The sequence below is a fragment of the Toxorhynchites rutilus genome, chromosome 3 (genome assembly GCF_029784135.1).
Source record: "Toxorhynchites rutilus septentrionalis strain SRP chromosome 3, ASM2978413v1, whole genome shotgun sequence".
Lineage (NCBI taxonomy): Eukaryota > Metazoa > Arthropoda > Insecta > Diptera > Culicidae > Toxorhynchites > Toxorhynchites rutilus.
Window position 1 is genome coordinate 273,596,166 of NC_073746.1, and position 12,584 is coordinate 273,608,749.

At 42.1% G+C, this 12,584-nt stretch overlaps 1 protein-coding gene across 1 annotated transcript; it reads left to right on the forward strand.

Moving 5' to 3' along the window:
* The first annotated feature begins 8,780 nt into the window (after positions 1–8,780).
* On the forward strand, positions 8,781–11,856 carry LOC129774234 (uncharacterized). The gene is made up of 2 exons (XM_055777942.1): positions 8,781–9,161; positions 9,214–11,856. Exons 1-2 carry the CDS (start codon positions 8,781–8,783, stop codon positions 11,854–11,856), a joined length of 3,024 nt encoding a protein of 1,007 aa, XP_055633917.1.
* Positions 11,857–12,584: the final 728 nt, after the last annotated feature.

Below are 12,584 nucleotides of genomic sequence, written 5' to 3' on the forward strand. Positions count from 1 at the left end.
TGGAATATGCGTTTTGGACAGCGGAAAATAGCTTTCGTCGTCCAGAACGAAAGACGTCCCGCAGCATTTTTTGGTCATCCACTGACACTGTGATTTAACCGTCTCAATCTGCTCCTCCGTGTACTCCGGCGACCTCGTCTTCTTCCTGTAGACGATTCCTTCCATCTTGAGGGTCCGATGGATTAATACGTGGGAGCAGCCATATTTCCGACCGGCGTTACGCAGGCTGGTTGCGTCCTTGTTGTCAAACAGCTTCTTTAACGATGTCTTCCTCTGCTTCGTCACCGGACGACCACTTCCGACCTTCCGCTCTACGTTCAGGGAACCCAGGATACGATATACCGTATTGACAGGTACATTTTCTTCCTTAAAATGTGCCACCGTGAACTTTTTTCCTTGCTGGAAATGCGTTTCGTAGAACCGTACAATGCGTTCGCGGAGCGCTTGCTGTTTCAACGCCATCTTTGCTTTGACTAAATTCAAACTAGCAAAACCAAACACGCCTACTGTTTCTAGGGAGCCCAAAGAGCAATTTTCTTGGAGAAAGAAAATTTTACGCTCTTTATTTAAGTTACTGAAGGTATTGAAAAAATTCTCATTTTTTATTTAACACTCGTTACAGCTGAGCATGTGTTTGAAGCTTATGACCAAAGGAGAGATTCGATGACGGTTATCAGCATCATCCAAGTTCTTTCCCGTATCTGACCAGGGCATAAGGGTCTACTGTCGAAAAAACTTCGTCTTTTCGATTGCTTCATTTCTGTCCACAGTCCATATTGTTACTCTTTTTGCAAGGTTAATCAAAAATATGCCTCCTCCTTCGTTCCGCGTTAATGCGTTTCATGCTTTACATTGAAGGGAAGTTTTCAGTCGTCATTTTCAGAACGTATTGAAACCACCATTCATTCGATCAGTTTATATTCAAATGAAAGTTCCGTTTTTGTATTCGAGAAGTACTTGACGAATCTTACTTACTAAACAGCGTAGGAATCGATTCACTGATTAAATCGGTGCCAGAGAATAGATCTTTGCCAAATCGATCTTTGAAAAATCAAAAGCAATTTACAATTTATCTACTTATTTTATATGAGTGTGCTCGTTCTTAAACAGAGAATAAAAAATTCATATTACTAATCAAACATCAAAAACTCGGTGTGTAAATATAAAATAATCATTAATTATTACATCACTTTATCAGAGTTTCCTGATAATGCTCGTGTAAAGTTGAAACGAATGGCGGGCAAAATGATTCTACAAATTATGTCATCATTAATGTCTACTGGAACTAGTCAGTCACTGTTAATGTCGTTATTGGTGATCGGTTTAGAAAATTATTGAACATCATTGACTCATTCATTCTAAAATTTTATTGTCGTTCATATCTGGGTATCGACACTTCAAATAGAGCTCGTCCAGTGTTTATCACAAATCCGATATTGCCAGGAAATTGGGGGCAATACGGCGAACGGTTTGTCTTTGTTCGCCTTTTTTAAAATACACCTCAAGGCATTAACACTTTCTATAATAATATAAATCTGATTAAACATGACTTAAACCCTGTTCAAGAATTAAATTATGCTTTGTGTTTATGTACAATAATTGAGAAAACATTTTTGTGTCACATGGAGAAATAAAAAAATGGCATCCCTGTCCTCGGGTACTAGGGGATGCCAGGTTTGAAGACATGTCTACATTTTGAAGACATTTGACTTACTGTGAAGACATTTGATTTTGCGACGAAATTTTGAACACATTATGAAATATGTGAAGACATTTCAGTATTATAGCGTACGTGGGTTTTTGAGGGATATTATTTCCATGAAATTGTAACTGTTGGCCGAAAATATCGTCAAAAGAAGTAGGGCTTCTGTCTCAGTGTCATACGCTTGCCTTTTTCTTATCAGTGTCACTTGTTTACTTTTGTTCTTAGTAATCAACGGAGACTTTTGTCTCTGGGTCATTCACTTGCTTTTGACGTAGCACTTCTTCTTGAATGGCGTTAATGTTCCCTGTGGAACTTTTGGTTTCTCAACGTATGCATCAACCAGCGTTGTTTTTCAATACTTAGTTGAGATTTCTTAAGCCAAAATAACACGCATCGAATGTATTCCGAGGGGCAAGCTCTAGAATACGCGTGATCACAGTGCAAGTCGGAGGAAATTTCTTTCACGAAAAATCCCCCGGCCAGAACGGAAATCGAACCCGAACACCCGGCATGATCATTTGAGACGCTAACCACTCGGCCGCGGGTGACGTAGGACTATGTTTCCCCTCGAGCTTTGAACGCTAGCGAACATTTTACTTCAAGTTCATCTGGGCATTGCAATTAACACAACCATCCGAGCCATGGCAAAGCAGGCGAAAAAAGAGAAGAGTGCAAATGATTACAACTATGTGCATTTGTTAGACGCGTGTTTGATGTTGATGCTTGTTGAATGGCGATGCACGGAAGTTGCCTCTCGTTAAATACTCAGTGCAATGCGTGCATTGATATAAAGAAACAAATTGCGACATATGACCAATTAGTGTATTGTTCTCGCAAAGGCAAGAAGGAATCGTTGCTTCTCGAAATAATTCTACAAAACCCAAGCCATTAAACCTTTTCAGGGTCCCCATAACCCCATATTGGCAAATAAAGTCTGCTTCATTTAATATTGGAACACAAACAATTGCGTGTAGTTCAGTCATTTATTAACGAATTCATAATTTGTTTCTCATACAAATGTAGCATTTTCTTTACTCTTTCATAAAAAAAAATTTAAAAAATTATTCATTGCTGTTTCGAAGAAATTCTCGTACTTTTCCCGTAATACGGCACATTAGGCGGCGCACACCCTTTTCGTCCACCGTTTTGACGATTCTTCATTTGAGTCATGTTCCTAACAAGTTTTCCCTTTGCCTCAAGCCTCCGCTTCGTGATTGCCCAGTATTTCTCTATCGGCCGGAACTGGGGGCAGTTTGGGGGGTTGAGGTCCTTCGGTATTACGCTGACCCCGTTCGTTGCGTACCATTCCATAACCGTTTTGCTGTAATGGCAGCTTGCGAGGTCCGGCCAAAACATTACTGGACGGTCGTGGGCACGAATAAACGGCAGAATCCGTTTCTGTAGGCACTCTTTTTTGTAGACTTCTGATGTCATTGTCTTGTCAGTGAGAAAGACTTTGGTTTTCTGTCCACAACTGCATATCCCCTGCCAAATCATGTACTTGCGGGCGAATTTATCCGCAAACACGAACTTAAATTTTGCAGGTACATCCCCCCGAGCCGTCGCCAAATAAAATTTTTGACCTGGGATTTGCCCAAAGTCCGCCTTCACGTAGGTCTCATCGTCCATCAGAATACATCCGTCGAACTTGGTCAGCACTTGGTCGTACAGCTTTCGAGCACGGATTCTGGCCACATTGTTCTGCTTCAGCGTCCGATTTGGCTGTTTGCTGGCTCGGAATGACCTTATTCCTTCCCGGAGACGAATTCGTCGCACCGTACTGTGAGCGGCCTGGAACTTATTGGCCAAATCGCGGTCTGAAAGATTGGGATTCCTCTTGACGGCCTTGATGACTTTCCCACGCAGTTTCCGGTCGACAGTTCCACTCCGACGCTTCGAATGCGGCTTCCGAGCCGTCGTCAATGTTTCCTTGTACTGCTTGATAACACGCCATACGGTATTTCTGGGCATTTTAAGCTGTTTAGCTAGCTTAGATGCCGACAACAATGGATTTTCAAGAAAACTGTGCATAATTTTATCTCTCCGTTCGGCTTCCATGGCGGTTGTTTACAAAATGCTATCGTTTGGTGTTATGACATAAATACATGGTAAAAGGTAATGAATTTCCCGACACGTGGGTGAAATAAGTTTCCAAATCCGTCCACTAGGAGCGCCACAATGAGCAAAAGAATTTGTTCCAATATTAAATGAAGCAGACTTTATCCGAAAAGATAAATCAACAAATAAAAAAAAAGATTGCGTAGTCCTACGTCCTACGCAGCCGTGTCTCAGATACAACACCTCGATTTTTTTTCAAACTTTTCCAAGCATACGGAATGAATTAAACAACAAAGCAACTTTTACTTCAAATTCTGGAGAACAATAAACGGTTTATAAAGCCAATTATCATTTCTAAACTTACAAAATTTAGTTCGCAGTTTTTTACATTTATAGAAATAAACTTCAAAACTATCAAGCCTTGTTCGAAAGTAAGTTATGAATTTTAGTTTCCTCATATATGATTGTGAAGACATTTGAAAAATCACCTGGCATCCCTGGGTACAACTGACTAACAGCGTCCCAACGTAAAAAGAATAACAGGTGTATTACTCTCCGCTTTATTCACGTAGTGGTAGGCAAAGAAAAGAAGCAAAAATTATTTTGGGACCATAGATTGAATGCAAGTAAATTTGACATGTTTTTGTTTTTTTACATAATAATTTTGTGAAATTTGTCAATTTAAATTCGCTTTTAACTCGGTGAATAAACGAACTAAGATACTATGACTGTTTCTGATTTTGATTCAGAGAGCGCGTAAACTTGCTCTTACCAACAGAAAGTATAAAATATAGCACACGAATATGATCTGATTCACAGCATTTGCGCATTGAAGGCATTTCTACATTGAATATGTAACTTTATTAAGAAGAAACCTCTACTCATATTCCATTAAATCACAAAAACATAAGTTCATACAAACTCAGACAATTTCACTGCTGATGTAGCAATACTTTCTATTCTTTATTTGGGAGGCTTTCAGCCTCCTGATTCTGATTCGCCTGTCTAGCAAAACTGATGCTTCATAGCATATCAGAGTCATTTAAATCGTCAGGTGATTTTTACAAATGGGTTTACACGACACGGAGAAATCAAACATAAATAAAACAATCATAACTATTTTTTATGTTTATCATGTTGTTTTATTTAATTTTGTTGTGACCGTTTGTCTGTTCACAGTAAGGGATTACACTAAACTTATACATTATTCAACAATGTATCATTTAAACTTTTTCCAAACAAATTTTAATGTTCACTTATTCACGTATCAAAACGGTGTATCTATGAAGAATCGATAACGGTACTAGGTAAAGTTGTCATACATGCCTGAGGAAAGGCTTAATGGGAGATTCCATGTATTGCGGCATTGTGTAGATGTGAAGAGTATTGTTCTGTATGCTCGAACAGAAAGATAAAAGGCAGAAGACGAGATTACAATATTGTGTAGCTGTTTTTATGGGTGGGGAAATTTTGATAAACCGTTGTTTGAGTCAGTAAAATGTAAACAAGTGGCACTGAAAAACCGAACCATACTGAGAAAAGGGTTTTAAATCACTAAAATTCCAGTATTTCATAACTAAAGAACCTGATGGAAAAACTTTCACTCCTTCCTTTTCCTTTCAACGTCAATTTCATGAATTACAATAAGTTTCTAATTCGTAGGTCATCTTTAGTTCTCAATCAGTTCAAATAACCCATTCGGGGTGGTTTCGATCAAGCTGCACAATGTTGTAATGTGTATTTTGTACTACGCGGAGGATACCGTTCGTTAAAGCTCTTCAAATTACTCATTCTGCTTAGAAGCTGCATCTACTATTCGTACGATCACTCGATATAAGTTCTTGATAGGGTTTTGATCTGGTAAAAAAGCTGACCAGCCAGAATCTGAAGCCCCTATTCATTAAACCATGCCATGACATTTCGGATTTTATTATTTGATGCCAAATTACCCAATTACCACATTGTTTTTGATGCGAAAACAGCAGTAAATGATTCTGAAGTACTTCTTTGCACTCCTGACTGTACATTCATGTTGATGGTAAGCTATCTAAACCAGGTCTTTTTGAGAAAATTCTCCCCAAACCATGAAAATCCCATCTTCAAAGCTGCGGGTCCAAAAACTAATGTGGAAGCTAATCCCATGGGTTCACTATGTCAACAGAACTTCTCCGTTAAAAAGAAATTCAACTTGAATAGAATTTCTCCATACTAGAAGGACTTACGGAACATGTCATGTAGTTTTTCAACTCGTTACTTTGCAGACGGCAGTTTGATGATTTAAGGAAAATGTTTTCAAAAAGGCCTGGTTCAGATAGCTTTTCATCAACACGAATACAAAAGCAAAAGAGCAATGAAGTACTGCTGTTCCGTTCCCACGGAAGAAAAATCAATATCATTTGCCACGCTTCCCAGAAACCACCAACGAAGCATAGAAAAAACAACAACGCACTTCGCGCTCGCTATAAAAGCGAGGAGCGCTGCCCGAGAATCATCAGTGTTTTACCGACCACCGCGACGACAACATCAGGAGGAAAGCCCAAGCAGCAGCAGAAAATAACTAGCAGCAGCAGAAGAACAAAAAGCAGCAGCAGCAGCAGAACCACATATAGAAGAAGTGTAGAAGGAGAAAGAAATATATAAAAGAGTTATAAAGTTTTCGCCATCTTTTCCTCTACATTTCAAATTACGAAAGAGTTTATAGATCAGCCTTTTTTAAGGCTTTCCGATCACACCCGAACACGAACACGAACCCGGATCCGAACACCAACAGCCGACGAGAGCTCCAACCGTTCAACCGACAGGTTCCGAGCTTGGAGGATCCCGAAAAGTACAGTCCACCTTGCGGTCTTTGTTCCCAGACTGAACATTGGTCCTAACGAACCGGATTTGGATCTTCCGAGTACATTTCCCGAGGACGTGTGGAGAAATTACCGAAAAAAAAACCGAACAGTGCGCGAAAGAAGCTGGGTGAAAAACAAAGCTTCTCGGAAGAATTTAGTGAAAATTAAAAATGCCGATGAGTCGTACACCCACAAAAGGTGGTCAACAAATGGACAAAAGTAGTGAAGAATCGAAAGGATTTAAAGGGTTTGAAGACGATTCAACAGTGAGTGATAGCAAAGCCATGGAAAAATTGGTTCCTCTATTCCGGCAGCGGAATCAAGTAATGCAGAAGGTGTCCCGTATGCACGATGCCGTTGAAAATGAAGAGGCACCTGTGACGCTGGCGCAGTTAAAAGTGTTTTCAAAGAAACTGCAGTCTGCATACGATGAATTTTCGGGGTTTCACAGTCAGATTATTGCAGCCGTTCCAGAAAACGAAATGAATGGGCAGGAAGAGGAGTATATTTTATTCGAGGAACTGTTCGATGAGACGTCTGCCATAGTCGAGTCACTCCTCATACGAATGGAGAAGCCACAAGTTCCATTGTCATCAAGCCCGCAAGTGATTGTCCATCAACAGCCATTGAAAGCACCTATCCCGACTTTCGATGGTGATTACGCGAAGTGGCCAAAGTTCAAGGCCATGTTCCAGGACGTCATGGCTCAATCGCGAGATTCGGACGCGATCAAGCTATACCATCTGGATAAGGCCCTCATCGATAAAGCTGCAGGGGTGTTGGACGCAAAAACCATTAACGAGGCCAATTACGAGCACGCTTGGAGAATATTGACCGAGCGTTATGAAAACAAACGTATTATAGTGGAGACGCACATTCGCGGTCTTTGACAACTTAACAATTAGTTTCCTAAAATCCCAGTGCCAAGTGTTAGAAAGGTGCGAAAATGCTCATTATCCTTCGTATCCGAAGAAGACAATAACTACCACTAAAGGAGTGAGTCATCGATCCTATGCAGCTACGTCAATTCAGGAGCCACCTACCGACAAGTGCGATTTTTGTAGTGAACAGCATCGTAACTTCCAGTGCAACAAACTTAACGCCATGTCCGCATCGGAGAAGATCGAAAAGGTTCGTTCTGCGGGCGTGTGTTTCAACTGCCTGCGGAAAGGTCACAGATCCAAGGAGTGTCCATCACCAAGGAGCTGTCGCAAATGCCAGAGACGTCATCATACACAGCTGCACGAAGACGAAGTAACGTCGAACGTGAATTACAACTCTAAAAGTGAAACTTGCACATCGAAGATAACTCTTGTCGACGAAGATTTAACAACGAAGCAGTCAAATGAAACAAACGTGCTCAGCACTTGTTCCTGCAACCACGCCAGAACAACGAAAACAGTATTGCTTCTCACCGCTGTCGTTCTGGTTATGGACAAAGATAAACAACCGCATCAATGCCGCGTCTTGCTTGATAGTGGGTCTCAGGTCAATTTCCTGACCGAACGGATGGCCAACATACTTGGCATTCCGAAACAACGAGCCAGTGTACAGATCGCTGGAATTAATAACCTCAGAACCATCGCACGAGATAAAGTGGAAGTAGATTTCCAATCGAGATGCAGCGGATACCGCGCCAGACTGGAATGCTTAGTGACGCCGGAAATAACCGGAAAGATCCCATCTGTATTGATAAACGTCGAAGAATGGAACATTCCGACTAACATCATGCTTGCAGATCCGAACTTCTTCAAACCTGAACAAATCGACATGCTTATAGGAATGGAGCTTTTTTTCAATCTGTTGAAGCCTGATCACATCACTAATGACGAAAACATCCCCGATTTACGAGACTCGCATCTGGGATGGCTGGTCACAGGAACTGTGAGCAGCAACGTAAATACCCTATATTCGCAAGTGGCATCAGTCGAATCGATTGAGGAATCGATGCAGAAATTTTGGCAGGTCGAAGAATTAGCTGATACTACTACATTTTCATCCGAAGAACAACGCTGCGAAGAACATTTCGTATCCACACATTCCCGTGACGTTAGCGGAAGGTTTGTAGTGAGACTTCCGCTCAAAAAAAATGCAGCGAACTGGAAAGTTGCCGAGCTTTGGCATTAAAGCGATTTTTCATGCTAGAGAGCCGATTTCTTCGAAACCCAGAACTGAAGATGCAGTATGTGGATTTTATTCGCGAATATCGACTACTCAATCATTGTCGACAAGTGGACGAATCGAAGGACAACCCGTTGCTGAAGTCATACTATATGCCTCATCATGCAGTACTCCGACCCGATAGCTCTAGTACCAAATGTAGAGTTGTTTTTGATGCCAGTGCCAAACCATCACCAACAAGCGTGTCTCTCAACGATGCACTCCTAGTCGGACCGGTCGTCCAGAACGAGTTGTTCGCAATAATGTTGCGGTTCCGGAAACATCGGTACGTATTCACCGCAGATATATCAAAAATGTATCGACAGATTCAAGTGCATCCCGATGATGCCCGCTACCAACGGATATTTTGGCGCGAGAACTCAACTGACTGCCTTCAAGTTCTGGAATTAACAACCATAACCTATGGCACCGCATCCGCGCCATTCCAAGCAACTAGGAGTTCCTGTCGCTGCTGATATCATACTAAAGGACACATACGTAGATGATCTGCTTTCCGGATCCGAAACAATTGAAGGAGCCATCGATGCATTTCACCAGTTGAAGGCGATGCTGGAAACTGCTGGATTTCCGATTCACAAATGGTGCTCAAACTCGTCAATAATGTTGGGACAAATACCGTTGGGAGAGCAAGAAACACCGAAGCCCATCGAAGAACGAAAGGTAAACAATGCAGTCAAAATTCTCGGCCTACTATGGGAGCCAACTTCTGACGAGTTTCTCCTTGCTGGTAAAATGACATCCGATTTCCGTCCACCTGCTACAAAACGAAAAATATATTCTGAGGTGGCCAAGCTGTTCGATCCTTTAGGCTTGTTTTCACCGACGATAGTTCAAGCCAAACTACTAGTCCAGCAACTTTGGCGGCACAATTTGGACTGGGACGAACCGATCAATGATGAAATGAGTGAAAGATGGAACGAGCTAAGACAAGCATTACCTCAACTGATGGAGATAAAAATTCCTCGCCAAGTGACCTTCTCCGAAGCAGCCTGTTACGAAATTCACGGATTTGCCGATGCTTCCAACGCTGCATATGGAGCTTGCCTATACATCCGAAGTTTGTATCCTGGGGGTTTAGCTAAATCGCGATTATTATGCAGTAAATCGAAAGTTGCACCGCTCCACGCTCTGACAATTCCACGCAAGGAATTATGCGCCGCTCTGTTGCTAAGTCGCCTCGTTAAAAAGGTAATTGCCGTACTAGACATTGACATTAAGCGCGTTATCCTATGGTCCGACAGCCAAATTGTCCTGGCTTGGTTGAGAAAACATCCCGATCGTCTAGAGATTTTCGTACGGAATCGAGTTGCTGAAATCCTCAATAACACGGATGAATTTAAGTGGAGTTACGTTCGTTCAGAAGAAAACCCTGCTGATGTTGTTTCGCGAGGCCAGGCACCAATTATGCTAATGAAGAACGAGTTATGGTGGAACGGTCCCCAATTTCTAGCCCAACCTATCATCGAAGCTGAGCCCACATTGGAGATTCCTGACGACGACTTACCAGAGTTAAAATCCATCTGCCCTATAATATCTGCCGCAATAATCGAACAGCAGCTGCCGGTTTTCAGAAAATACAGCTGTTTTAGGAAACTTCAACGAGTTATTGCTTGGATGTTACGGTTCAAGAATAACGCACGCAGAAACGGCGAACGGATTCTATCTACACATTTAACCGTCAAAGAACTTCGACAGTCTATGCTGGTGATAGTACGTGTGATCCAGCAAGTGGAACTAGCCGACGAAATTAATCGTTTGGAGTCGCAGCAACAATGCAAACGCTTAAGTTCTCTCAACCCTTTTTACATCGAAGGAGTGCTACGAGTCGGTGGAAGACTAAAGCATTCCAAGCTTCCTGAAATATCAAAGCATCAGATTATCTTACCCAACACAGGTTCGGTTACGAAACTGCTTATATGGACTATGCATCAGGAGTTACTCCATATAGGTATAGCTGGATTGATATCAGCAATCAGACAACGCTTTTGGTTATTGAATGCCCGATCAACTGTGCGACAAGTCATCCGGTCCTGCATAAAGTGCTTCCGAACAAGGCCAATTGGATTCTCTCAGCTAATGGGTGAGTTACCTAGACAACGAGTCACACCGTCTCCTCCATTTTCCATTACGGGTGTGGATTACGCCGGGCCCATCAATGTCAAGCAAGGCTCACATCGACCAAAGATAATAAAAGCATATTTCGCTGTTTTTGTTTGCATGGCAACAAAAGCTGTGCACATAGAATTGGTTTCAAACATGACGACGGAAGCTTTCATCGCAGCACTACAACGTTTTATCAGTCGGAGAGGGATGGTTGCTGAAATACACTCCGACAACGGAACTAATTTTATTGGTGCAAACCGCGAGCTTCAACAATTATACAAAGTTTTCCAAAATCAACAAGGAATCGATCGTCTGAAAGAGTTTTGTCACTCAAAGGAAATGGAATGGCATTTTATTCCTCCGGATGCACCCGAATTTGGTGGCTTGTGGGAAGCGGCCGTAAAGAGCACCAAAACCCATTTAAAACGAGTTATTGGCAATATGACTTTGACTTTCGAAGAGATGTCTACAATCCTGTGTGAGATCGAAGCTATACTTAATTCTCGCCCGCTATTTGCTATATCGAACGATCCGACCGACCCAGAAGTGATTACTCCAGGTCATTTTCTCATTGGTCGTCCTCTCATCGCTGTGCCCGAACCAACATTTAGTGAGAATGTGAAAATCAATCGTCTACGCCGTTGGCAACACATCCAACTGATGCGTCATCATTTTTGGACAGCGTGGTCCAGAGATTATTTAGCCACTCTTCAGCCCCGCAAAAAAAATTGGAACACCATCGACAACGTGAAACCTGGTATGATTGTTCTATTACACGAAAGAAACAGTCCAGCGCTGCAATGGAAACTTGCTCGTGTGACAAAGGTATTTGCAGGCGCGGACAACCTGGTTCGTGTCGTAGATATTCTTTGTGACGGAAAAACTTATCGACGTTCAGTATCAAAATTATCCGTGCTACCAATCGAAGAGAACCAACACCTACTCGAGCTGGAGAAACGCGGAATCTGATCATCTCGCCCGGGGGAGTATGTTCCGTTCCCACGGAAGAAAAATCAATATCATTTGCCACGCTTCCCAGAAACCACCAACGAAGCATAGAAAAAACAACAACGCACTTCGCGCTCGCTATAAAAGCGAGGAGCGCTGCCCGAGAATCATCAGTGTTTTACCGACCACCGCGACGACAACATCAGGAGGAAAGCCCAAGCAGCAGCAGAAAATAACTAGCAGCAGCAGAAGAACAAAAAGCAGCAGCAGCAGCAGAACCACATATAGAAGAAGTGTAGAAGGAGAAAGAAATATATAAAAGAGTTATAAAGTTTTCGCCATCTTTTCCTCTACATTTCAAATTACAAAAGAGTTTATAGATCAGCCTTTTTTAAGGCTTTCCGATCACACCCGAACACGAACACGAACCCGGATCCGAACACCAACAGCTGACGAGAGCTCCAACCGTTCAACCGACAGGTTCCGAGCTTGGAGGATCCCGAAAAGTACAGTCCACCTTGCGGTCTTTGTTCCCAGACTGAACAACTCCAGAAACATTTACTTCTGTTTTTGCATCAAAAACCGTGATAATTGGGTAATTTGGCATCAAGTCATAAAATCCGGAAGATCATGGCATGGTTTAATGAATAGCGGCTTCAGATTCTGGACTGGTCAGCTTGTTTACCAGATCAAAAATTTACCAAGAACTTATAAGGAGTGATCGTACGAATAGTAGATGCAGCTTACAA